The sequence below is a fragment of the Echiichthys vipera genome (assembly GCF_963691815.1).
Source record: "Echiichthys vipera genome assembly, chromosome: 11".
NCBI lineage: Eukaryota > Metazoa > Chordata > Actinopteri > Perciformes > Trachinidae > Echiichthys > Echiichthys vipera.
The window spans coordinates 4068387-4096341 of NC_139836.1; the positions used below are offsets into that span (position 1 = coordinate 4068387).

Below are 27955 nucleotides of genomic sequence, written 5' to 3' on the forward strand. Positions count from 1 at the left end.
AAAGTTAAATTATTAACTTTATTATTATTTTATTAAATTAAATTTAGAGTACAAAGATAACAGCATGAAAAAACAATATTTATTGTTTAAAATTAAGTCGTTTATTGTGAATTAATTTTAATAAATACAAACAAAATATTTAAAAAGTCTTAGCCTGTATTTGAAAACGTTTATTTCTTTTTAATTTAGTTTAATTATTCTTTACAAAAAGTATAAAAGTATGTGAGCCCAGAGAGGCCAGGAAAAGATGGACTATTATTATTTTATTATATTTGTTATTAAAATAAATTCAGAGGAAAATTAGAGGATTATGATGATACCATAACAGCATTACAAATATTTACAATTAAGTTGTTCATTGTAAATTAATTATAATAAATACAAAACATAAAATATCTGCCCCTATGTAGTACCGCTGTAGTGGAGTTATTAGTTTAAAATGTAAGGAATTTTCATTATGACGATAAATAATTAATATTAATTTTTAAAAAGCAGGATTGTATGGAAGACCAGTCATGCCAAGAAAAAATACATATAATTAAGATTAATACATTACATACATTAAAACATATATTAAGATTAAATGTTGGAATAATATTCAACATTTTGATTCACAAGCTGCTTTTGATTTGATTAAATTTTGACTCATTTTAATCACAAATTTATTTTAGTTGCAATAAAACATTGAAAGTTTTTCTCTGTAATAAATTAAACATCTTCTGTTTTTCATAATTAAGAAACAAAACAAACGTTCACGTTACCTTCATCATCAGATACGAGATTATTTCATTTAAATATCAAACAAAATTCAGTTTACATGATGAAACACCTGTCGAGCATTTTCCCAAACATTCGTTATTCGTAAAAACCTAAAATAATAAATAAAAAACACATGAACATGTTTAGTTTTTGTTCTTTATTTCGCTGTAACATTTGAAACAAAAAGGCGTAAAAACCCCTGACACAGCAGTTTACATCAGAGCGGACGCACAGACACAGCGTCCCATTTCTACCCTGAGAGGTAAACTTGATTCTTTAAGGTTTCCAAAAAAAAAACAGATTTAACCCGTGAACAGAAGTCCCTGTGCGCCGCAGTTCACGGCCCGGCAGAGAGGGGGCGCCACGACGCAGCTTTCCTCTCTGGTTTGTGCGTCTGCTGACCGGTTAGCGTCACGCAGAGGCCTCCGCGGTGCGTGACGTGTTATCGGTGTGGTTTGCATAGTTAGGTAGAGGTGAAACCCTCGGAAAGTTACGTTAAATATAAACTCGCTGCGGAAGGAAGTAAAGCTCAGGTACGACGGATGTTAAAAATGTCTCTTTCGGTGTTAAAACGGGACATTTTTCGCCATTTTTCCAACATAAAGGGATCGTTCGAGTGCGTAAAAGTGTGGTTGTTTGAAGTATTTAACCCCTAGCCCGTGTAGAAGCTATTATATGACCACCTGTGTCACCTTATGAAGCTGTTCTCCTCAAAACCACCAGACTCCATTAGCAAAAAACGGCGATTTAACCACACAGAACACAGTCTGCTTCAGTCGGTTAGTGCGTTTGCGTTATTGTGCGACTGTGGCGTTTCGTAGGGTTAGTTCGGATTCAGCGACGTCACGCGATAACACCGACAAACAAACGGACAGATCGAGGCGACGGTAGAGCAGCGACTTTTACTCTGTGACGTTAAATGACTGTTTTTGTCGATGGAGTCTGGTGGCTTTGACGAGAGCGAAGACGGCTTCAGGTCCCCGTCGTTAAAGAGCCGTTTGACAGCAACGTGAAACACTCTAAATACAGCGTACGCTTAGGCGCTGTGCAGACGGAGGCGATGTAGAAAGGAAACACTAAAGTGGCGTTGAGTTCGCACTTTTTATTCCGCGTTTAGTCGAGCGTCTTTGGGGGGAGTCTGCGTGCACACGGTGACGCAAAAGTGTGTAAATTGGGTGTAGTGTGCACGTCAGGTGTGTAGGTGGAGCTGTGAAGCACTGCCACACAACAGCACCCAGAGCTGGTGCATGCTGGGAAACGTCCTTCTCCTTCTCTCCCTAACAGCGGAGAAGCAGGACGCCGTACAGTGTGACAGGGATCTGCAGCACGGTCTGCAGCCTCCCACCGCCTCGGCTCCACCCAGGACACTTGAACGTCCCACTGATGGAAACAGTCCCACGTGTTTGTTGTTGTTTACCTGAACTCTGCACACGGATGTTACGGAAACACATACGCCACGAGAGCCAGCGTGAGCAGATCAGAGCTCACTTTATTGTTTCTACCTCTTTACGCAGAAACACGACGGTGGAGCGTTTTTAACATTTACACTCTGGAGGGGGGTTTACTTTTTTCACGTGTTTAAGCCCCAAGAACGCCGTCTCCGTCTAAACGAAAGCCACGGGAGCGCTGTTGTGTAAACAGGGCCGTGGACTGATGACCGTCCAGAACCACACTTAAACAGATCAGAATTTTCCCTTTGACGAACCCTTCGGAGGAACGTCTGTTGTCCTGATTTCTTTTTTGGACACAGTCTTTAAAAAGTCTGTCCGAGGACGTCCACCTTCACGCAGCGAGTTTACACATTTGAACGAGACTTTGGAGAGAGCGATCGCGTTCGGAGGCTACGGGCCGACGGTAACATCGCTCAGATTAACCGCATAGATGAGCACGAGCTGCAACCGCGTCGGGACAAAAGTCTTTTTGGTTTTAAAGTCGAGTGTAAACGTTCGACGAGGAGCGAGAGATAAAAGGATCGCTCCAGAGGGTCGTCGTGTTTTAACCAACATGCGTTTTATTTCTGTAGTGTTTCATTTGTGGATGTGTTGCACAGAGACGTTATAAATGCAGATTAAAGTAATAATAAACAAAACGTACACTCTGTTCGAGTCAGAGCTGCAAGAATTAGCCGACTAATCGACTTTTTTGATAATTCGATTAGTCATCAAAGTTATTTTTTCATGCAAAAATCCTGTTTTCAGCCTCTCAAATATGGAGATTTCCCTGCTTTTCTTTGTTTTATGTCACATTAAATTAAATATCTTTGGGTTATTTACAAAATAAGACATTTAAAGACCTTGGACTTTGAGAAACTGGGACATTTTTAACAATTTTCTGACATTTTATAAGAAAACAATCTGGAAAATAACCTGAAAATCAATTGATAATGAATAAATAAGGTTAATTTTTATAGAAATGAAGCGAAAGTATGGATTGTTTCCATTATCACTTATCCGTATGTTATTTAATTGATTTATCAATCAGTTGTTTGCTCTATAAAACGACAGATGACGTCCTTCAATGTCTCATTTTTGTCCACAACTCAAAGATATTAACATTTTCTGTCACGGAGGAGGAAAGAAAACAGAAAACATTCACGTTTTAGAAGCTGAAATCAGAAAATTTGAACGTTTATTCCCTTTAAAAAAATGACTCAAATCAATGACTGAGTGATCAAAAACAGCAGAATGCTCCTTTAACAAAGTAAACTCCATAAGGCAGTGAGTATCAAAGTCCTGAGGCACGTGTAAACGGCGTTATACAAAAATAAGAAAGATCTATAGAAGCTTTTGACCTGAAGGCAAACGTGCAGATACAGAATGGGGCCAAAAGTTTGTGGACGCTCGATATGTTTGTAATTTTAATGTTTTTTAATTGTTATTCAAGCTGAAACGCTTCCAGCTGCTCCAGTGTGGAGGTTTGCATCTTTTCTCTGTTTTATTGTAAATCAATAACGGTGTAATTTCAGGTCTTTTAGTAATTATTCAAACACTTTTTAAAGATGCTGAAAGATAAAACGACTGAGAACCACTGCATTTAACAAACTGACTGAAAATGAAGCTTAATTTTTCATTCATAAAGCAAAAATGCTCCGTTTCCAACTCCTCAGATGTTCATGTTGTCTGTTTGTCTCCGTTATCTTTCACAAAAACAGGATTTCTTTGCGTTTTGGACACTTGAATTCCCAAAGTGACGTCTTCAAATGTCAAAAACCCCCAAAAATCCAGTCTACTTTCATAAAAGACGAAGAAAAACAGAAAATATTAACATCTCAGAAGCCATTTATGCATAAAACAAAGGACTTTTAAATGAATTCCTTCTCAAAAATATTAAAGAATACATTTTTTTTGGACTTTTGACGCGTTTCATCGTTTTAGCTTTGTTTTGTTTGAATAATTTCAAAGCAAGACCTGAAATCATCCAATAATTCACGAGAGAAAATGTTAAATTAATGTGAAAACGTTGTGCTTACCTTAATAACTAAAGGTTGTTTCAAGTTGTGCGTGTCCACATACTTTTGGCCACATACTGTTGCAGGCAAACGGTGAAACAGTAACTCTGTAACTATTAAGGCTTTTATATATTTGGAGAAGTTCGCTACACATTTGGTTTGATAAGCGTTTAAAGCAGCGCGGCGACGTTAAAGCTGTGAAACCGACAGAAGAAGAAGAAGAACAAGAACAAGAAGAAGAAGACGAAGAAGGAGAGGAAGAAGGAAAAGACGAAGAAGATGGAGAGGAAGAAGAAGAAGACGGAGACGAAGAAGACGAAGAAGAGGAAGAAGACAGAGACGAAGATGGAGAAGAACAAGAAGAGGACAACAGACGTGATGAAGAAGGAATGGACACAAAGAAAAAGAGAGATTCATTCACACTGCTGCTGTGCAAAGACTGTAAACGCTGGACTCTGATTGTGTTGAAGAAATCCTGACAGACGTGTAACAGACAGACGGGTGAAGGACAGACGTGTAACAGACAGACGGGTGAAGGACAGACGTGTAACAGACAGACGGGTGCTGGACAGACGGGTGACGGACAGGCGGGTGACGGGTGACGGACAGACGGGTGGCGGACAGACGGGTGACGGACAGACGGACGTGTCTCTATGTGAAGATGAGGCCGGCCTCGTTGTAAACCTGGAAGACCTTCTCGATGGCGTTGACGTAGGCCGCCGTCCTCAGGTCCAGACCAAGATTGTACTTGTTGGCTGTTCGCATGATTTGCTGCATGAGAGGAGGAGAAGGGAGGAGGAGAGGAGGAGGAGACAGGAGAGGAGAGGAGAGAGGAGGAGAGGAGGAGGAGAGAGAGGACAGGAAGAGAGGAGACAAGAGAGGAGGAGAGAGGAGGAGAGGAGGAGACAAGTGAGGAGGGGAGAGAGGACAGGAAGAGAGGAGACAAGAGAGGGAAAGAGGAGAGGAGGAGAGGAGGAGAGGAGGAGAAATGAGACAAGGGAGGAGAGGAGGAGGAAAGGGGGAGAGAGAGGAGGAGAGGAGGAGACAAGGGAGGAGGAGGAGGAGGAGGAGAGGAGGAGGAGAAGAGAGGAGGAGAGGTGTAGAGGAGGAGAGGTGTAGAGGAGACAAGAGAGGAAAGGAGGAGAGAGGAGGAGAGGAGGAGACAAGAGAGGAGAGGAGACAAGGGGGGAGAGAGGAGGAGAGGAGGAGGCGAGAGGAGGAGACAAGAGAGGAGGAGAGGAGCCATATATCGGTGTTGTTAACAGTGTGTCTCTGCTGCCCTCTTGTGGACACAAACATCAGTTGCATCAGGTTAAAGTCTGAAAAGTTTGTTTCCTCTCAGGACGAAGTCTTCATAAAAGATCCTGCAGACGCTAAAGCTGCGTTCACCTGCAGCATGAAATGACGACCCATGTGATTCTGTGTGTGTGTGTGTGTGTTACCCTGGCAGAGCGCTCCATGGTGAAGGCCAGACCTGAGTGAACGATGTCCTTCTCTGAAGCTCCCTGCAACCAAAACACGTGTTTACAATGTGAAGCAGTAGTAGTAGTAATAGTAGTAGTAGTAACAATAGTAGTAGTAGTAGTAGTGGCAGTCTTGGTAGTAGTAATAGAAGTAATAGTAGTAGCAGTAATAGTAGTAGCAGTAGTAGTAGTAGCAGTAGTAGTAGTAGTAATAATAGTAGTTGTTGTTGTTGTAGTAGTAGTAGCAGCAGTAGTACAGTAGTAACAGTAGTAGTATTTTTGTACTCACAGCGACTCTGGCCTGGAACTCGGAGGTGGGGACGATGGGAATGGCACCGCCATGTTTTCCAAACTTCCTCTCTAAACTTTCCTGGACCGACACTGAAGAGAGAGAGAGAGAGAGCAGAGAGTCGGCTGATTGGTCGTCTTTGTGATGATGTCACAGAGAATAACATGGACGTAAACAAAGGCGTGAAACGCTTCACTTACTGAGCAGGTGGTAGTTTGAGTCCCGCTCATATTTGAAGGTGAGTCGACCGTAACTGACGTGATTCAGATTCTTCAACCACTCAAAGTAGGACACCGTCACACCGCCGGCGTTCAGGTACATGTCCTGACGGAGGAGACGAGGACACGAGGAGACGAGGACACGAGGAGAGGAAACGGAATAAGACACAATCGTCCCAGTGACATTTTATGGTTTTTACAGAGAGACAGATTTAAAAAGGTCGCTCACCGGGATCACCATGATGTTTCTCTCCAGGAAGATGCGGTCGGCTTCGGGCGTGGTCGGACCGTTGGCTCCCTCAGCGATGATCTGAAAACACCCACACACCAGGACAGTTTACTGAGGCATGATGGGAAAAAAAGATCCCTATCCAGACGTTTTCTAGAGTCTAAAGTTACAGTTTATTCAGTTTGAACGACAAAAATATTCAGCTTGTAATGAGATTAAAACTGGAGAAATGGCACATCGTGATCGTGTGCGTGTGTGTGTGTGTGTGTGTGTGTGTGTTACCTTGGCCTTGATTTTGTGTGCGTTGCTCTTGGTCAGCTGCTTCTCGCCGGCGGCGGGGATCAGGATGTCACAGTCGGCCTCCAGGATGCTTCCTTCATACGGTGTCGCATTTGGGAAGCCCACGATGGTCCCGTTGGCCTGGAGACGGAAAATAACAATAATTACGCTTAGTTAGTTAGTTTGATAGCTTATATTAATCATATTTATAGTCCTATTTGTTACTTTATCACCAGTACAGACCAATTTGTAGTCCTATGTGTTACTTTATCAGCAGTACAGAACAGTTTGTAGTCTTATTTGTTACTTTATCACCAGTACAGACCAGTTTGTAGTCATATTTGTTACTTTATCACCAGTACACACCAGTTTATAGTCCTATTTGTTACTTTATCACCAGTACAGACCAGTTTATAGTCCTATTTGTTACTTTATCACCAGTACAGACCAGTTTATAGTCCTATTTGTTACTTTATCACCAGTACGGACCAGTTTGTAGTCCTATTTGATACTTTATCACCAATACAGACCAGTTTGTAGTCTTATTTGTTACTTTATCACCAGTACAGACCAGTTTGTAGTCTTATTTGTTACTTTATCACCAGTACAGACCAGTTTGTAGTCCTATTTGTTGCTTTATCACCAGTACAGACCAGTTTGTAGTCCTATATGTTACTTTATCACCAGTACAGACCAGTTTGTAGTCTTATTTGTTACTTTATCACCAGTACAGACCAGTTTGTAGTCTTATTTGTTACTTTATCACCAGTACAGACCTGTTTGTAGTCTTATTTGTTACTTTATCACCAGTACAGACCAGTTTGTAGTCTTATTTGTTACTTTATCACCAGTACAGACCAGTTTGTAGTCCTATATGTTACTTTATCACCAGTACAGACCAGTTTGTAGTCTTATTTGTTACTTTATCACCAGTACAGACCTGTTTGTAGTCTTATTTGTTACTTTATCACCAGTACAGACCAGTTTGTAGTCTTATTTGTTACTTTATCACCAGTACAGACCAGTTTGTAGTCTTATGTGTTACTTTATCAGCAGTACAGACCAGTTTGTAGTCCTATGTGTTACTTTATCAGCAGTACAGACCAGTTTGTAGTCCTATTTGTAGTCTTTATCACTATTATAGACCAGTTTGTAGTCCTATTTGTTACTTTATCATCAGTACAGACCAGTTTGTAGTCATATTTGTTACTTTATCAGCAGTACAGACCAGTTTGTAGTCTTATGTGTTACTTTATCACCAGTACACACCAGTTTGTAGTCCTCCAGCTCTTTGGGGTCGATGCCTTTGGGGTTCCAGATGTTCCCGTCCAGCTCTCCGACTCCGACACACTTCGCCCCGAAGCGATGAAGGTAACGCATGGAGTGCAGACCCACGTTTCCGAAACCCTGCAAAGGAAGCAGAGGGCAGAGTTAAACCTGCGCCACCATCAGATTAACGTTTGTGTTTTTAAACAGCTCATGATGAAATGTGGTTCAGAGCTGCAGACAAACAAACCCTGGATGCTGAAACACTTTAAGTTTGGGCGTTTCCCTTATAATCACAGGGATTACCAGTATAAGCGTGTTGCTCAAGAGCACTTTGTCAGACACTTTAACTCCGTCTCTCAGACGGTTCGACTGGAAAAGACAACGATCTAAATGTATGTGGTGTAATTAAAGTCCTGAGGTCTCTGTGTAGTGGGTCGCACCGACTGTAATTTAACTGGGGGGAAACTTCGGTGAGTCACTGATGACTCATCACGCAGGGTTATAGGGACGCCGGGGTCTGATGAGGACTCAAGGACGGAAAAAGGGTGAGGAACAGTTTTTCATCCAGGATAAGTCGCTGCTATGAATCCAAAATCCTACAACGGCTGTTTAAAGTCCAGAAGAGTCGCTCGTCTGATACTGAAAATATAGTTTTGTCACATTAATAACAGGAGGGAGGGAGGGAGGAAGGAGAGATATGAGGGAGGAAGGAGGGAGAAGGGAGGAAGGAGAGATAGGAAGGAGGGAGGAGAGATATGAGGGAGAAAGGAGAGAGGAAGAAGGAAGGAGAGAGGGGAGGAAGGAAAGAGAGAAGGGAGAAAGGAGACATATGAGGGAGGAAGGAGAGATATGAGAAAAGAAGGAAAGATAGAGGGGAAGAAGGAGAGAGGAAGAAGGAAGGAGAGACAAGGGAAAAGGGAGAGAGGAGGGAGGATAAAGGGAGGAGATAAGGGAAGAGGGAGGGATATGAGGGAGGAAGGAGAGAGGAGGGAGGAAGGAGAGAGGAGGGAGGATGGAGAGAGGGGGAGGAAGGAAAGAGAGAAGGGATGAAGGAGAGATATGAGGGATGAAGGAGAGATAGGAAAGGAGGGAGGAAGGAGAGAGGAAGAAGGAGCTGAACCCAAACGGTAAAAGCCGTTATCCAATGAGAGACTCTGTACCTGGATGACGAAGGTCTTGTCGTGGAAGCCGGGACACATCCCCAGCTGGCTCATGTACGCCGCCTCGTTGATGAAGTTCTCGATGCCGTGAAAAACTCCTCGGCCGGTGGCGGAGATGCGGCCGTGGATTCCTCCCTGACTGATGGGCTTCCCGGTGACGCAGGCGTGAGCGTTGATGTCCTGCAGAGGGAGAAAAAAAACAGACGTTCAGGAGCCTGAATCAGGACACAGCGAAAGGACACCCTCACTCCTACGTCCCAGGTACCAACAGAGACCAAGGTAAGCGCCCTAATAACTGGGGTTTCCCACAGACAAACCCAGGGAGCCAGAAAACCCAACCTACAGATCCCAGCAGATTTAGGGGACGTCCACACGAACGCGGGTATCTTTGAAACCGCGTGTGTCTCTGCACGGTTCGGCCTTTCATCCACACGTAACCGCAGCTGTGGGCGCCTGGAACCAGAGTTTTTTGCTGAACTTTTTGGTTTCAGCAGTCATGTGTGGACAGGAAGCCGAGGAATTTCTTGTTGACGTCACACTGTGCGACAGTAAACAGTCAGTTGTATCCATGGAGACGTGTGGAGCGCTCTAGACGTGACCGGCTGACCGGTTTCATGTGGAGGGAGATATTTTTAATCACACGGGTGGTGTGGACGGGATAAAAGTTTCAGAAATCCCCGTGTTCGTGTGGACTTGGCCTTAAAAAGAAGGATCTTTACCTTGGACATTGGTCCCCGAGACAGTAGGACGCGGGGGTCTGACTGCCAACGACCAACAACAACAACAACAACAAGAGTTCAGTAACCAAACGACAGGTCGTATCCACAACAACACAGCTCCCAGTCGTATCAGACCGGGACAAAACTCTGCTCCACAGCAGCCGCACTGACATAAAATAGATTCATGATAAAGTTTCTGGATTTATCGACAAGTTCTAGAAAAAAATCTACCTCAAACTCTCTAAAGCAGGGGTGTCAAAGTGATCCAGTAAAGGGCCGTGTGGCTGCAGGTTTTCATCCCACCCAAGCAAGAACACACCTGACTCGACTTACTCAATCACCTGAACTGTCTTCACACAGTTGATTTGTTGGATCAGGTGTGTTTTTGATTGGTTGGAATGAAAACCTGCAGACACAGCGACTCTTTACTGGATCACTTTGACACCCCTGCATAAAGGGAAGTCGCCACCCAAAGCAAGAAATAGAAAGTTAAAACGATCTTATGCTAATCCAGCTTCCCATTGAGTGAATAACTCCAATCCTAACTGCAATTAATTAGTGAGCTAGTATAAAAACCATTTCCAAGATGTGAAATAAAGTAGCAAACACAGGTTACGTGATTGCAGACTCGCTGAATAAATTCCAGGAAATGCAGGAAAACTCTGCATGCCTGTGATTGGAGGTTTCTTACTTATTTGTTTTCACATTGCAAAGAACACGTCAGCGTCTCCCTGGTTGTTGATCTGACCGATGCTTCATTGACACTTTAATCAGAAGCTCCTGAACAACCGAACACAGGAAGTAAACAGGGGCAGGGGGAGGAAACCATAAACAACTGCAGCCACTGTGTAACTACGGCAACAACAACTCTGAGCTCAGCGTAAACGTCTGGAGTTTATTTACACTGCACATGTTTTCAAGATGATGACAAAAAAAAAAGCAAAAATAAAACTTTTTTTGATGCCAACGCTGAGGAAAGAGTCGGGAGTTTGCTGCTTTTCAAAATAAGAGACAGAATGACCCAGAAAGCATTGCAGCGTTGTCTGAACGTCCTCACAGGTAATGGGTGGATCTGTCTTTTTGTCTGTTCTGCACAGGTTCATGTTTACAGCAGTGGTGCCCAGATATTTCAGCTCCCACCTGCTTTAGTGCAGGCGCTACTTTTAAGTTTTATTTAACTTCATGTTTTCACGTTCAAAATTAGCTGCATTTAAACGTGCGCACAGGTGTTACAGCGGCAAACAAAGTTCCCCTTCCACCCCTCGTTCCTGTCTGTAATCTATCATCTGAGGGGAGGTTGTGTTGTGTTGTTTGACTGTAAATCCAGAGCAACAGTCAGAGCTGGGACTCACATAGTGTCCCATCGTGGTGGCGAAGGTGTCGGCGATCCAGGACATCTCCCTCTCCCCGGTGCTCATGTCCGGAGCGGGAACATCGATTCCAGGTCCTGTAGAAGGACAAAGAAACGCTGAGTTTGGGCGATACAAATGTGGATATCAACGCTAAAAAAACATTGATATTTGATGTTAAAAAACGTGGATATTGGACAATAAAACTGTTAAAAAAAACAAAAACAACAATACCACTAACTGACTACATGCAAAAAACGTCTAAAAGTGTCTTTAATCTTTAAATTTAGGCAATTCTTTGAGTTTCTATTAACCACACACCAAAGACACAATTTTGTGCATTAAAATATTAAAACAAATGAAGAAAACAAGAAGAAAAATACCAATAAAAATCAAAAACACATAAAAAAAGGATTGAATCCGAAACATTTAACCACAAAAATCCTACGACTTCAACATAAGATTCAAAGATGAGTGTGAACGTGTCTTGAAGTGATTTCACAGATCGGTCAGTGTGATGGCTGAGGATGAAATATTGATATTGATAAAAACTAGAATACTATAAAGTGCTAGACTGCGTCCTGTAGCGATGCCGTTCACTCACCAATGAAGCCTTTCTTGGCGAGCTCGATGGTGAACCTCCTGGTGATTTTCTCCAGCTCGTTGTCCTAAAAACACACAAATCACTCACTTCAATCAAATGTTAACGACGCTTCCCAACAACAACATTTACGTTTCCACATCAAACAGAAAAGATACAGAGCCAGGCTGCCGGGAACAGAGCCGTCGGTGTGAGACCAAGAAAACTGAGACTAAGAAAACTGAGACCAAGAAAACTGAGAAAAAGAGGCTGTGAGATCAAAAACAAACTCGTCATATCAGATTTTTAGCCGTTGAGCTCTTTAGCAGCAACAGTTCCTAATTATTTGTGTTATTGTTTGTATGCTAACTGGCTAACTAGCGTCCTGTCGCTCTTCCAGTTTCCCTTTTTGAATGACGGATAAAGACGACGTTGAGAGACATTTCCTCTCGTGCAGGTGCAGAACGTACACGCTAGTCAGACTTCAGCTGCAGTCTTTGAGGTGCGTTCAGGTGCAACCTTTTGGCACTCCTTTTAATACTGTCTCAGGCTTTTTCTTTTGTGATAAAACCGGCTTTTAAGATTCTCCAGGACCTGCAGAAACCCTGAACTACTGATGGAAACACAGCTGTAAAAGCAAAGAAATGATTTGACAGAGTTCAGTTCAATAGTTTCCTCCTTGATCTGAACTCCAGTGCCTTCGGTAATCGACTTGGTTTCCTCTGAATATGCATGAAGCTGGCTGCTAAAGCTCGTAGCATTGTAAAACACTCTTTTAATAAACTCTGGCTTCACTAACTACGCTGTTGGTGCTTTGTTTAGTGTGTAGAGACTCTTCTCATGCTGCTGCAGAGGTTTGCTGTTATTTTCAGCAGCATTAGTGGTTAAAAAAGACCTTTGAATGCCTTCACCGTGCTGTCCAAGCTACTCAGTGTTAGCAATATCTGGCTGTTAGCAACTCTCCAGGATTTCTCTGTTAACACAGCAGGTGATCAACAAAAAAAACTGTCACCACGGCTTATTTGATGTACGTTCATGCCATAAAAAGGGTGATTTTACGCCGGAATTACACTTTAAACTGAATCTAATTCCTGGAATTCCTTCCCCCTCAAAAAGCTCAGAGGTGCGGCACGGGTCAGGAGCTGCAGACGTGAACACTGATGCGTTGTGGCAGCAGGGAAAATGCAAAAGAGAGCGAAGGTCAAGCAAACATTTAGCCAGAGAGAGAGAGAGAGAGAGAGAGAGAGAGAGAGAGAGAGAGAGAGAGAGAGAGAGAGAGAGAGAGAGAGAGAGAGAGAGAGAGAGAGAGAGAGAGAGAGAGAGAGAGAGAGAGAGAGAGAGAGAGAAAGTCCTGGACTCATCATGTTGGAGAGAAAGCGCGTCTCTCTGCCAGCTGATGGCTCAGCGTTTCCTGTCGGGGTGGACGGGGTCGACTGTTATCAGCATTCAGAGGAACACGCTGCTGCTGTTTTGTGTTTCCCCCGAGGATTTTTTTAACATAAAAGAGAAAGATGAGAGACGCATGTGTTTACACTTACGGAGTAATTCCTCGGGTTGATCTTCACTCCGGCTTTGGCTCCACCGAACGGCACATCTGGAACACATCACTGCATTTTAACACCACAACACAACAGCTGCTTCACCATATGACCCAACACCGCGTGCACATTCCAGCCTCAGCATCTCAAACACTTGGGATTCTTGACTGTTGAAGTATTTGTTTTGCTTATTATTAGGAAAGGAAAGTTAATTTGTAGAGCATACCTCAACAAAAAGTTAATTTAGGGCGCACTCACACTGTCCGGGAGGTTTTACTGGGCTGTTTGGGAGAGGTGGCCGTTTGTAAAGCACGTTTGCACGTAAGAGACTCTTCTGTAGAGAGCGCTACACGCAAGGACGTGTGCGTGCAACAGTATGTTACAGGCAGCCGTGTGTGTGTGTGTGTGTGTGTGTGTGTGTGTGTGTGTGTGTGTGTGTGTGTGTGTGTGTGTGTGTGTGTGTGTGCGTGCGTGCGTGCGTGCGTGCGTGCGTGTGCTCACCTACGACAGCACACTTGTACGTCATCAGCGAGGCCAGAGCTTTCACTTCGTCCACAGACACGTCTGTGCTGTAGCGGATTCCTGAAACACACAAACAACAAACACATCGGGGTTATTTCTACATTTGTGACAAAATGAAAAAGTAAAGAAAACACTGAAAACAACTGCAGTTCATTATTTGAACTAAAAGAGTTTAAATGTCCAACTTTACAGCCGAAATAAACAGGTTTTTGACATTGTTTTGTATCTATTTTAGTTATTTTGCATCTCTTTAAGGTCATTTTTTACATGTTTTGCATCTCTTTATGCTCATTTTTAGTTATTTTGCATCTCTTTGTGGTCATTTTTAGTTATTTTGCATCTCTTTATGCTCATTTTTAGTTATTTAGCATCTCTTTTTGGTCATTTTAAAATTATTTTCCATCTCTTTTAAGTTATTTTTACAGGGCTCATTCACATTTTTGGCATTTTTGGAGCTTTATCTTCAAACTGACTGACGGATGTTAATGTTTGTTCGCCAGTGGAAAAGTGAAAAACACACAGAGAGTTGAGGGAGTTTGGTCTGAAGCTGCAAATGAGTCTGGAGCGGAGCCAAGACACGCAGGCCTGTTCACACACATCACTGCAAATACAGTCTGCTGCAGGGGAATCTGCACAAAATGGCTGCAGCTCAGAGAGATGGACGGAAAAATGAGAGAGAGAAGAAACTTATTTACACTTTTTTCTAACGCCACAGGTTCAAATGATGATTTTTTATTTATTTTTAGCAGGAGGACGAGACGAAGAATCAAAACACACATAAAAAAACGCAAACTTCAGCGGGGAAAGAAGAGGAGCGAGGGAGAGGGAGGAAGCAGAACGACGTGAGAGGAGTGAGTCAGTCTGGGTGTGGTGATCGTAACACACCCCTTTAACAAAGACTTTCATTCGCCCGCAAAAAACACAAAGCAACCACACCCTTCAACTCCTCCGCGGGCACGTCCGATGTTCACATCGCTGTCCAGGGGAAAAAAGAGATACTCAAGTGTTTCATCACCGTCATCTAAAGCCTTAATGTTTGGTTAGGGTCCTTGTCCCCCCCTCCAGGCCCGTTTGTACTCGCACTACCTGGGCCTCGGAGAATGCTTCAGGCTGCCTATACGTCATCACGCCGTATGATGGGAGAGACAGAGAGGGAGAGAGATACAGACAGAGATACAGAGAGAGCGAGAGACAGAGAGAGAGAGAGCGAGAGAGACAGATCTGACATGATTTCCTCCACATGAACCAGCTGATCCTGACTGGGTTCCTACCTGCACTCTGATATGCTGCTTATTATTGTTGTTATTGTGATCATCATTATTATTATTATCGTTGTTATTGTGATCATCATTATTATTATTATTGTTGTTGTTGTTATCATCATCATCGTTACTTTTTTCTGTAATTCTGTAGCTTTGGCAATATTGTGAACCACAGTCATGCCAATAAAGCTTTGTTGAACTTGAAATTGTGAGAGAGAGAGAGAGACAGAGAGAGAGAGAGAGAGGGGGAGAGAGAGAGAGAGAGAGAGAGGGAGAAAGAGAGAGAGAGAGAGGGGAGAGAGAGAGAGAGAGAGAGAGAGAGAGAGAGAGAGAGAGAGAGAGAGAGAGAGAGAGAGAGAGAGAGAGAGAGAGAGAGAGAGAGAGAGAGAGAGAGAGAGAGAGAGAGAGAGAGAGAGAGAGAGATGACCTTAAATCGATCATTTCAACAGTTGAGTTTTGGTGAAAAAAGGAAACAAACAAAGATCCGCTGTGCACACGCTCGTGCTCGTACACGTGCACACGCTCGTGCTCGTACACGTGCAGACGTGCTTTACAAAAGCCCACCTCTCCCAAACGGGCCTAGGCACGGTACGGTTGCACTCACTGGACAAACGAACTAGACTTTAGCCGGGAACCGTGCTGGGGCACGGTGCGGATGGACAGTGTGAGTGCGCCCTTAGTAAAGGTTACAGACCCCTGGTCTGAGAAGACGTTTCCCCTCTCATCCAAGAGGCTTCATCAGTTCGTGTACGTGTCTGACTGAAATTTGCTTTTTAAAGGTGTATTTCTCAGGTTGTGTGTCTCCATCTACTGTCGTAAACACACTGACGCTGGATAAGAACCTCACGCACTTCAGAGTGTTTGAACTCCCCCTTTAAAAAAAAAGCTCCTGCACTAAACTAAAAATACCGCAGCAGCAGCAGCAGCAGCAGCAGCAGCAGCAGAGTCCAGCAGGATCAGTTACCTGCTGGACAGTCACCTCCAGAGCAAACACAGTTAGTCATTACTGCTGCGTTCACACACACACACAACACACACACGTCCAGCAGTTACGCTCCCGTATAAAAGCACCAGGACCCAAACACGCTTAAACTGGAGTCACAGCAGCACGGTTGCATGCTCCTGCACAGACAGTGGAGCTGCAGGTTACGTCCAAACTTACAGAACTTTGAGGGTGTTAAGTGTTTTAGTCGGGGAAACGTTGACGCTTCACACACCTGCACAGTTTGAAGAGGAGTTTCACCTTTTTCCAAACCCAATTTAAAGATCTTTGCACGCATTAAAGGTGCATTTTCACACTTTTGTAGCGCCTGATCCATATATTTACATTCAGTATATTCAGTTTACTGGTGATTTCACTTTCTCACCACATTAAATCGGATGTTACTGTGATTTAAACGACCAAAGTGATGTTTTGTGACAGTTTACTGCAGAGAGGGGACGTATTAAAGGTTGGTCTGATTAAACACCAACCGGCACGCTAACTAAAGGACACTCAGGTAACAACGCTGCAGTGGAAACACATGAAAACATGGATTCATTTCATTTTTTATGTCATTGCAACGCTGCTTTAACTGACCGAGCTACAAATTTAATGAATTATAGTTGTTTTTTAATGTATTAACCTACTAATTCTTTTTTACAATCAATCCAGTGATTTAGGGCGCCCTCCCACTGTCCGTCCGTACCTTTGTACTCACTCTACCTGGGCCTCGGAGAATGCTTCTTGCTGCCTATACGTCTCAGCCGTAACACGTCACACGCATTGATGACGTCATGGCGATGCGTGGCTTTGTTTCCAGATCTTTCCGTAGACCTCGGAGTTTTTGTGCGTCTTGTCGACTGTTTTTGAATCTTTTCATCGACCAAATCTGCAGTAAACACTCCACCTCCGCATCACACCAACGTGAACCTTTCACCGCCATTGTTTGAAATGTCCGCGCATGGTCCCTCCTTCTTTTTTCTACACACACACTCTTTACAGGAACAAGCAGCTGACCGGACTTTCAGCATTCCTGCCAGAGGAGGAAACCTCACCACCATGAAACCTGTATGCTCCTCATTCAGCACGTACAGAACCTGGAGCATTACATAACCACACACACACACACACACACACACACACACACACACACACACACACACACACACACACACACACACACACACACACACACACACACACACACACACACACACACACACACACACACACACACACACACACACACACACACACACACACACACACACACACACACACACACACACACACACACACACACACACACACACACACACACACACACACACACACTCTGGGCTGATTATCGTTAGTGAAGCATCGATAGATTTGGATAATCGTCTTTATTTCTGAGCAAAAACGAAGGTGACGGTTTCCTGCGTCCTGAAATCTCGACGTTGTTGTTTTGAAAACGAGACGTTTGATGAGAATACGTTTGGTTTTACATTGTTATTGTTCTCTGTTGTTCTCTGGAAAAATAAAAAGGTGATAACAGACGCCTACGAACACTGTCTGTTCACTGTTTACTGTGTTTACTGCAGTAAGTTAAATGGTGTTTACTCTGCAGCACTAACATGTAGCCAACAGCACTTTATCATCACTCAGTGTCTCTTAATACTCAAGATATGTCTTATGTACTTTACAGATATTTCATTCAGATTTGGGGATATTATCCTGATGTTATTTACACATTTTGCTAATTGACATTTTTGGATATTTGACTGATATTATTTTCCTGATATTGTTTTTTTTACTGAGTTTTTTTAAGTATTGTAAGGATATTATTTTGGGAAACTTTTCTGACATTTTTCATATATTTTCCTGATGTTTTATTAATATTTCCTGAGGGTTTTTTTCGGGGTGTTTTCCTGACATATTTATATATTTTCAATTCTATTATTTTGGGAAATCCTCCCGACATTTTTCATATATTTCAATTCTATTATTTTTCATATACTTTCCAGATATTTTTAATGTATTTTCCTGATATTTTTCATATATTTTACTAATATTTTCAATATACTTTTCATTAGTGATAGACCGCTACATCGGCCTGACCATATTATCGGCTGATATTTGAATTTTTACGTGTATTTGTATCGGCTGATGGCATTATTCACAGACGGCGTCCAGGGTGTTGTTGGAGTCACTTTTTTAAGCTTTTTATTGAGACTCGTAACATTTGTTAACATCACTGTCTAATTTTTATGACGTCAATTGAGAGGGAAAAAAGTAAAATCGTCCCCAAATATCAGCTCAAAAAAATTGGCAGTCGTGTTGGTCATCGGTCGATCAGTCGATCCCTACTTTCACATGTTCCTGATTTTATATAAATACTTTTTATATATTTACCTGGTATTCTTTTGTATACTTTTAATATATTTTCCTGACATTTTTTATTTATTCTAATAATATTTTCTGATACTATTAATATACTTTCCTAAAATTTTAATAATATTTTCCAGATTTTTTTATTTATTTTAATAATATTTTCCAGATACTTTTAAATATACTTTAAAAAAATTAACATATTTTTTCTGATATTTTATGAATACTTTCCAGATACTTTCAATATATTTTCCTGACATTTTTTATTTATTTTAATAATATTTTCTGATACTATTAATATACTTTCCTAATATTTTAATGATATTTTCCAGATACTTTTGGTATATATAACTGACATTTTTTTTTTTTTTTTAACTAATATTTTCCTGATATTTAATGCATATTTTCCAGATACTTTTCATATATTTTACTGATGTTTTTCATTTATTTTCCAGTCATTTTTCTAAATGTATTTTACTAAAATTGTCCAGATACTTTTCATTTATTTACAGGATATTTTATGCATATTTTACTGATACTTTTATTTTTCTAAATGTATTTTAATAATATTTTCCAGATACTTTTCATATTTTTTTTTTACATATAAAGTTTCCTCATATTTTATGAATACTTTCCAGATACTTTTCATATACTTTCCAGATACTTTTCATATATTTTACTGATATTTTTCATTTATTTTTCAAAATGTATTTTACTAATATTTTCCAGATACTTTTCATATTTTTTTTAACATATAAAGTTTCCTGATATTTTATGAATACTTTCCAGATACTTTTCATATATTTTCCTAACATTTCTTTAACATATATATAGTTTCCTGGTATAACCGTGCTGCGCGGCTCCTCCGGGGCTCACCTCCCTTGCAGGGTGTCCGGTGCTGGCTGTGCTGAGCCCGGTAGGCGTCGATCACCTCCCACTCGCCGTTGTCTCTCTTGATGGGGAAGCTGCAGCTGAGGACGTGGTTACACGGCTTAATGATCCTCAGGATCCCGCGGACCCGCTTCTTCTTCTGCTCGGGGCTCTCCCGGGTCTTCAGACTCTCCACCAGCTTGTCCTCCACGATGGCGGCGCCCCGGTCGAAGAAGCCCTCCACCATGGTGAAGAAGTTCGGGTCGTCGTCCTTGTCGGCGGCCTGGCTGTAGCCGCGGTGCCGCAGCAGGGACGCGGACGCCGGGAGAGCCGAGTCAGCACCCGCGGCCAGGACGCTGCCCGCTCCCCGGGTGAGTAGCCCCCCGAAGTACCGGTACATTTTTAACGTTTTTACGAACTTTACCGACGGTTGAGTCGGATCAGAGGCGGAGGGTGTTCAGGGGAACGTGAGGAAGTGGAGCGGGGAATACAAACACTTTCCCCGCAGCGGCGGCTCCGCCTCCCGCCGCCCCTTCCTGCTGCGTGACACCGCGTGAGGTGTGCGCGTGCGGCAGCCGTTGAAACCGTTTAAAAACTGGATTTAAAACGTCACGAGACCGCTTTTGTTTCCGGTTATTTTATTAATATTTACTGAGTTTTTAAATATATTTTAATATATTTACTGAGTTTTTACATATATTTTAATATATTTACTGAGTTTTTAAATATATTTAAATATGTTTACTGACTTTTTAAATACATTTAAATATATTTACTGAGTTTTTAAATATATTTTAATATATTTACTGACTTTTTAAATATATTTAAATATGTTCACTGAGTTTTTAAATATATTTTCTGATATTTACTGACTTTTTAAATATATTTTCTGATATTTTATTAATATTTACTTACTTTTTAAATATATTTAAATATGTTTACTGAGTTTTTAAATATATTTTAATATATTTACTGACTTTTTAAATATATTTTCTGATATTTTATTAATATTTACTGACTTTTTAAATATATTTTAATATATTTACTGACTTTTTAAATGTATTTTAATATATTTACTGCGTTTTAAATATATTTTAATATATTTACTGACTTTTTAAATGTCTTTTCTGATATTTTATTAATGATTCCTGACGTTTTAAATCGATTTTCTAAATATTTTAATTACTTTAGTGACGTTTAAAATATATTTTCCTGATATTTTATTAATATATATTGACCATAGATTAGGGGCTTTTATTTTGAAATCAAATACTTTTTTTTCCAGGCATTTAACTTTACTGTGTGTGTGTGTGTGTTTGTGTGTGCGTGTGTGTGTGTGTGTGCATGTGTGTGTGCATGTGTGTGTGCGTGTGTGTGTGTGTGTGTGTTTGTGTGTGCGTGTGTGTGTGTGTGTGCATGTGTGTGTGCATGTGTGTGTGCGTGTGTGTGTATGTGTGTGTATGTGTGCGTGCGTGCGTGTGTGCTTGTGTGTGTGTGTGTGTTTGTGTGTGTATGTGCGTGTATGTGTGTGTTTGTGCGTGTCTGTGTGTGTTTGTGTGTGTGTGTGTGTGTATGTGTGCGTGCGTGCGTGTGTGCTTGTGTGTGTGTGTGTTTGTGTGTGTTTGTGTGTGTATGTGTGTGTATGTGTGCGTGCGTGCGTGTGTGCTTGTGTGTGTGTGTGTGTTTGTGTGTGTATGTGCGTGTATGTGTGTGTTTGTGCGTGTCTGTGCGTGTCTGTGTGTGTTTGTGTGTGCGTGTGTGTGTATGTGTGCGTGCGTGCGTGTGTGCTTGTGTGTGTGTGTGTGTTTGTGTGTGTATGTGCGTGTATGTGTGTGTGTTTGTGCGTGCCTGTGTGTGTGTGTGTGTGTGTGTGTGTGTGTGTGTGTGTGTGTGTGTGTGTGTGTGTGTGTGTGTGTGTGTGTGTGTGTGTGTGTGTGTGGTTTTAGATGTCTTCTTGTCTAAACTTAGTCCTCGCTCATTAAATGAGACGTTGCATCGTCTCTCAGCAGACAGTAAAATCTGTCTGATCTGGAGAGAGGATGAACATGCATTCATGCATTCATGCATTCATGCATTCATGTGTTCACACTGGTGCTGTAGTGACGTGTGCAGACTCCAGGGGGCGCTGTCAGGGTCCCCGCGCTGCTTCTCTCTGCGCAGGAGCTCAGTTCAGTGCCGAGGCTCCGATCAGACAGGAAAGATCATGTGTCAGCAGGTTCTGCAGACTGACGCAAGCAGCTGCAGCAGCGGAGAGTGTCACTGTGCAGAAAGTGCTGACACACCGAGAGGCCACGGGCGGACGGCGAGACCACGGGGCCCCGGGCACGGACCCGAAGGGGGCCCCCACCCTGAACCAGATACCCACACTCAAAGTCCACTTTTGTCACTTTGCATCGGTTTTAAGTTGTTTTGTACTTAGATTGAGTCCTTTTGCACTTCCTTTTGATCCTTTTGTAGTTGTTTTATAGTTGTTTTGCCTCTCTGTGATTATTTTGCATCCTTTTTTAGTTGTTTTGTGATTATTTTGCATCTGTTTTTAATCATTTTGCACTTCCTTTTGACTATTTTAGTAGTTTTGAGTTGTTTTGCACTTCCTTTTGACTATTTTGTAGTTGTTTTTTAGTTGTTTTTTAATTGTTTTGCATCTATTTTTAGTTGTTTTGCACTTCCTTTTGACCATTTTTGTAGTTGTTTTATAGTTATTTTGCATCTCTGTGATTATTTTGCATCCTTTTTTAGTAGTTTTGTGATTATTTTGCATTTATATTTAGTCATTTTGCACTTCCTTCTGGCCATTTTGTATTTCTTTTATAGTTGTTTTGCATTTACACTCACTGAATGCTTTATTAGACCTGCACATTTGAGGATTTTGGATTAGATTTTTTTAGTACATGTTCAAAGAAGAAGAAGAAGAAGATTACAGTTGAAAGACATTCAGTAAAAAAAGAAGATGCAAAGAAAAACCCAGAGGTTTGGCAAGCAGGGTTCCCGACAAATATCCTGTTACAACCCCCCCCCCCCCCAGTGTTGTCATGGGGGTCAATGAGAAACTGCTCTGTTATGAAACCTGCCCCTAGTGGACACTCTGAGAACTGACGCTTTTGGAGCTTCCTGATTGGATCAAACAGGAAGTCTCTGTGCTTGGTTTTAACTTCATCATTAAAACTTGAATAAACTTCCATCGTTTTCCTCCTCAGCCGACTGAATGTGTGACCGTCCGAAGATCCACGTCTTCCTGGGGGCTCCTCCTCCCTCCTCAGTCCCAGCCTCGGTGTCTGGAGCTGGGGTGGAGGCTGAGGAGCGTCCCCTCGCAGACTGGACACACCTGGAGCTCACCTGGCAGGACGGACGCCTGAGGCCCGCGACAGGTGAGGCGTTCAAGGAAACATGAACCATGGAAACACCCGTTGAAACATTTAAGTACACACATGTTGGACTTTTTTGGCATATTTTTATTTTGCGTATCAATTTATTTCTGTCCGTTAATAATTGTGAATACTTAATTTATTCTCATTTAAATAACATTAGTGTTCTGGCTGTCAAAGGTATTAGAATAAAATACTTCTTTTCTTCTGATTTATATTAGATTTTATCGACCGTGTTCATTTATTATTTGTTGTTTTAACGTAAAATTCAATTAAAAAAATGGGAAAAAATTTATTTGTTAATTTTTCAGTGGAGGGTGGAGCTCGTCTGTCGGAGGAGAGAACCCGCGGTGAGAATGTAGACGCCGATTGGACCACAGGAGCGTCAGGGCGACGATCACATGGATGCCAGTTAAAGGCAGATCGGGGAAGTCTCCGATTGGACGATCACGCAGCTGCAGAGAGACCCCTGAGACGGGACGAAGACTCAAGTCCTGGACAGGAAGACCAGTGTTCGGCTTCGGTTCACGAGTATCTGGACGGCTGCTTCCCTGCAGCTCAACCGGAACCTGAACCTCCGCGTTGCTCCAAACAGTCGTCACCGGCCGTCCCCCCTCTGTCCGCTCACACTCAGTTCCTCACCACCTGGACTCTGAGTCAGGCTTTAGTCCTGAGAGGCAGGTGTGGCGTCCAATCAGCAACCAGTCCTGAGAAAACCCCGCCTCCTCAAACTCCACCCAAACACACCCAAACGCCACCGTCCGTCTCCTCCAGCACCCCGGAGCTCTTCAGCCCCTTAACGCCGTCACTCGCAGCCTCCGCCGAGCTCTTCAGCCAGGAAGGGGGCGTTGTAATCGAGGCCACCGCAGACGGGGTGCTCTGCTCCCAGGAGGCCGAGTGGCGGGCGTTTGCAGTCGCCCAAGACTCCCCGTCCAAATCCCCCGATTTCAAGAAAGCGCGGATCTCAGAAAACCTCAGGACTGAAGCGCTTGTGACGCCTGCAGGCAGTACTGCCGCCACCGGGCTCCGAGGCCCCACAACACTTCTGATTCGCTGCGTCAAGCGTGCGGTGAGGTACTCGGTTCTGGTGGCGGTGGTTCACCCCTGTCACCTGAAGGAGATCAAGGTGAGCGGAAGTGCTACGAACCGTCATAACAGTGATTAGCTCGGGGCAGTACGGTGAAGGCATTCAAAGGTCTTTTTTAACCACTAATGCTGCTGAAAATAACAGCAAACCTCTGCAGCAGCATGAGAAGAGTCCCTACACACACAACAAAGCACCAATGGGCTCCTTCCTTTGGGATTGACTTTGGTAATCCACTGTAATGGACTTTACTATGAGAGGAGCTGGTACAGGGGCCAGTAGGTAAGTCTTTAAAACACTCTTTTAATAAACTCTGGCTTCACTAACTACGCTGTTGCTGCTTTGTTTTGTGTGTAGGGACTCTTCTCATGCTGCTGCAGAGGTTTGCTGTTATTTTCAGCAGCATTAGTGGTTAAAAAAGACCTTTGAATGCCTTCACCGTGCTGCCCCGAGCTAATCACTGTTTCCAGGATTTCTCCGTTAAAAGTTGTAACATGAAAAAACTCGATTGATGCTTCTTTGATGAGTGTAAGTGCCAAAAACATCCAACGTCTGTTAGGTAACGTGTTTGATTTGTTGGATTAAAGGTGAAGTCCGGCTCAGCGGCAGGGACCTCCGTTCCTCTGGCGTCCATTGTGGTAACGGACCAATCAGGTGTTGAGATGAAGGTGGTGCTGTGGCGGCGGGCGGCGTTCTGGGCGTTGACCGTCAGTCCTGGAGACGTTCTGCTCATCAAAGGTACAGAAATACAGCTTTTATCCTCTGTGGCTGATGACGGTGTCAGACTGTAACACAACTACGGCCACTTTATACTGAGATTGGTCTCTTTTTTCACTCTTCACACAACATTTTGACCAATAACATTTCATTTAGCTGACGCTGTTTGTCCAAAAGCAACTTCCAATTAGTGCATTCAACAGTTAGGGTACAAACCAGAAGAGCAAGCCATTAAGTAAGTGCGCTAGCTTCAGTTTAGCCGATCCATAGCATATAAGTTCTTTTTTTTTTACTTCTCATCATCTTCTTAGCCAAGGTGCAGTCGAAAGAGATAGGTTTTTAGCCTGCGGCGCAAGATTTGTAGATTTTCTGCCTTCTGAATGTCGATGGGGAGCTTGTTCCTCCATTTTAGAGCCGGGACGTCAAACAGTCGTGACTTAGACGAGTCAATAAGAAACCATCTCGACGGTGCTGACCGTTAAAGCAAAAGGGACCAAAAAGCGTCTAGTTTCATTTAACTCTGCCCTGCTGAATGAGAAACAACACCAACAGACCTTCCCTTATTATAGACACCTAATTAAACCGACCACAACGCGCTGTACGACCGTACAGGAAGTCACCACATCACCGTGCTCCCAGAGCGAACTGTTTTTGTCGTGGTGCAGACACGTTGTTTAGACACGGTGCGTTGTTTTGTGCGATCAGGACTGCAGGTGAATGAGGACAAGTGGAGAGGAGAGACGGTGCTGCAGTCGACCTTCATCAGCAAACTACTCAACCTGGGACAGATCACTGCCTCCAGCTCTCCGCCGGGTACGACCCACCCAACCGTTCGACCAATCAGCAGCCTTCTGATCTCCTGGCGTCTGGTCCAATCATCTCCCTCTCTCTCTCTCTCTCTCTCTCCAGCTCCTCAGCACGTCGATGCCCGCTCCCTCGTCTCTCTGTGCAGCTTTCTTCGGGAGCGTCGCCCCCTGCTGGTGTCTTTGAACCTCCGCCCCCCTCAGGACCTGAACCGCCTCCCCTACGCCGCCCTGAGGTCACTGAGGGTCAACACGCTGGTTCACGCCCTGCTGCGTGTCACACACTCACACATCAGTGCAGGTGAGTGGCGTTAAAACTCATCTGGAGCGATGAGACAAACCTGTTCCTCTGCCGTGTCTGGTTAAAATGTTTTGGCTGTTTCTGGCGTTTTGAAGATGATACTAATGAAATGTTTGGTTGTTAGCGTGGCGGAGTGAGGCAGAGTCTCGCTACAGGTCGGCTCTTCAGCCGCAGGCGATTCTGACTGTGGAGCAGCCGGGCGGCCACCAGGGGGCGATGCTGCTGTGGGGAGCAGCTGTGGATTGGCTGCCTCGCTTCAACAAAGACAGAGGTACACAAACACACAAAAACAGGTATCATACGAACGTGAAGACACTCATTTGAAAGGACCAGCTCAGCCGTATCACTCCGCCCTCACTCAGCCCTCGTTCTCCTTCAGCGGCTGTCTGGGACTTCCACGTCCTTCTGGTGAGGGAGGGTTTGACCTCTGACCTCCCCGAGCTGCACTCCACCCCCTGGAGCTCCTTCCAGCCTTTGGACCCTGCCGACCGCCGAGCGCAGGACTTCCTCCGACCACGACCCGTCCGAACAGGAAACAGCAGTTTGGAGCTGGACCTCGACACGCTGCTGTCTCAGAAATACAGCGGTGAGTCTGAGAGGACAGTCGATCGTCACTTGAAACAGACGTCGCAAAGAGCCTGAATGCAGTCCGGTGCACTTTTCCGGGCTGTAATGAACTCCCTGTAGTGTCGAGACATTTTAATCCACAAAACTGCAAATGTCAAAGTACTGCGAACCTAATAAGATCCATCCTGTGGGCATCTTGAATCCCTGAAATGTCAATCCTTCTTGTACCATGTCCCTAGAACCATGGGGTGAAAAAGCATGGCTAAATATGGGCCCTAGAACTGAACCCTGAGGCACACCACAAGTAAAACAACTTTGCATATTCTGATAAAATTAAGTAAATCAAGGCCGTATACATGTAATAAAACTGTTTCCATGACATCCAGTTTGAACAGCATCTTTTTGCCGCGTCTTCCACCAGGTGACGTGGAGCTCAGAGTCCAGGTCACCGCCTTCCACTTCCAGGAAGGTCCGCCCGCCCAGAATGCACCTCAGCTGGTCCTGGACAGCTCCACGCCACCGGATGGTATCCTGGCAGCGCTGGGTGGCGACATCACCTACACGGGCTGCGGTCGCTGCGCCACTGAGCTCGATACCGACGCCAACGGCATCTACAGCCCCTGTTATCCCTGCCTGCCCCACACCGCCGTGCGCCGCTACTACAGGTACGATCATCGCGTCACTTCATTTAAAGTCCTGTCGAACTTTTGTTTGAGTGACAGCAGCATCCAGTCAGGTGGTTTGATCTCTTCTGGTTGGCAGGGTTACAAAAAACGTGTGTGTGTTTCAGGCCAGGTGTGCTGACTGTGAGGGGGGGCAGCACTCAGGTGTGTGTTCAGGTTCCTCCTGTTGCGCTGCAGAAGATCCTCGAAGCTCCACCTGATAAACTCCACAGGAGCTCAGGTGGGACTTCATGACAATTGTAATTCAATTTAAAACAAAATACATTAAGGGATCCTCGTCCAAGATGAGTTTAGAGTTCATAGAGTTCACACAGAGTCCTTTTTGTGTGTGTGTGTATCTCAGCTCCAGGCTCAGATGTGAAGCACATCCAGGTGGCAGCAGAGAAGATCCAGAGCCTCCTCTCCCTCCCAAGGAAAACCTTTGTCATTACTGTCCGGAGCAACTTCCTGTGCGACGAAAACAGCATCCCCATCAATCAGGACATTACACTGCTGGACCTTCAGTTCCCCAGCGAACACTCTGACCCAATCCCAGCTGGTTGGACCTGATATGGGTCTTTGGGATGTGTTGAGCTGCTCAGTGAACCTGGTGAAACCATCCTGATCTTTAAGCTCCATTGTATTTTACTCGCAGATCAGTCTGGTTACGTGCGACGGAGAAAATTTGGAGCCGTTTGCCAAGCGAACGTCCATTTCAGACAACGGTAGCCCTAATTCTGTTAGCTGCTCTGTGCTAACACTTTTTTCTCATCCCATGGTCTTAAGTACATCAAATAAGCCATCGAGACAGTTTCTTTCAAGTATAAACTATTAACGGAGAAATCCAGGAGAGTCTCTAACAGCCGGACGTGGCTAACAGTGGTTAGCTCGGGGCAGCACGGTGAAGGCATTCAAAGGTCTTTTTTAACCACTAATACTGCTGAAAATAACAGCAAACCTCTGCAGCAGCATGAGAAGAGTCCCTACACACACAACAAAGCACCAATGGGCTCCTTCCTTTGGGATTGACTTTGGTAATCCACTGTAATGGACTTTACTATGAGAGGAGCTGGTACAGGGGCCAGTAGGTAAGACTTTAAAACACTCTTTTAATAAACTCTGGCTTCACTAACTACGTTGTTGGTGCGGT

The 27955-nt window shown here is 43.6% G+C and overlaps 2 protein-coding genes across 2 annotated transcripts; one reads left to right on the forward strand and one right to left on the reverse strand.

Annotated features, from left to right (window-relative positions):
- Nucleotides 1-897: 897 nt before the first annotated feature.
- LOC310953729 (glutamate dehydrogenase, mitochondrial-like) lies at nt 898-19846 on the reverse strand. Its single transcript, XM_083922863.1, has 13 exons — nt 19313-19846; nt 13802-13882; nt 13301-13356; nt 11787-11850; nt 11186-11280; nt 9115-9294; nt 7955-8092; nt 6689-6826; nt 6407-6487; nt 6160-6283; nt 5960-6051; nt 5650-5712; nt 898-4978 (listed from the first exon to the last, which is right to left on the reverse strand). The coding sequence occupies exons 1-13, from the start codon at nt 19704-19706 to the stop codon at nt 4859-4861; spliced, it is 1626 nt and encodes a 541-aa protein (XP_083778989.1). The 5' UTR covers nt 19707-19846; the 3' UTR covers nt 898-4858.
- Nucleotides 19536-27895, forward strand: shld2 (shieldin complex subunit 2). The gene is made up of 11 exons (XM_083922874.1): nt 19536-19677; nt 22504-22674; nt 22983-23797; nt 24343-24493; nt 25178-25285; nt 25382-25576; nt 25701-25847; nt 25956-26162; nt 26565-26808; nt 26934-27046; nt 27170-27895. The coding sequence occupies exons 2-11, from the start codon at nt 22512-22514 to the stop codon at nt 27373-27375; spliced, it is 2349 nt and encodes a 782-aa protein (XP_083779000.1). The 5' UTR covers nt 19536-19677; nt 22504-22511; the 3' UTR covers nt 27376-27895.
- Nucleotides 27896-27955: the final 60 nt, after the last annotated feature.

Bases quoted from the DNA above. Each gene is read 5' to 3' on its own strand.
- LOC310953729 (XM_083922863.1), bottom strand. From the start codon at position 19,706: ATGTACCGGTACTTCGGGGGGCTACTCACCCGGGGAGCGGGCAGCGTC. The intron at 11,851-13,300 runs GTAAGTGTAAAC...GTGTGTTTTTAG, and splicing joins TCAACCCGAGGAATTACTCC to GACAACGAGCTGGAGAAAAT. The intron at 4,979-5,649 runs GTAACACACACA...CCTCTCATGCAG, and splicing joins CCATGGAGCGCTCTGCCAGG to CAAATCATGCGAACAGCCAA.
- shld2 (XM_083922874.1), top strand. From the start codon at position 22,512: ATGTGTGACCGTCCGAAGATCCACGTCTTCCTGGGGGCTCCTCCTCCC. The intron at 25,577-25,700 runs GTGAGTGGCGTT...TTTGGTTGTTAG, and splicing joins ACACTCACACATCAGTGCAG to CGTGGCGGAGTGAGGCAGAG. The intron at 25,848-25,955 runs GTACACAAACAC...GTTCTCCTTCAG, and splicing joins TCGCTTCAACAAAGACAGAG to CGGCTGTCTGGGACTTCCAC.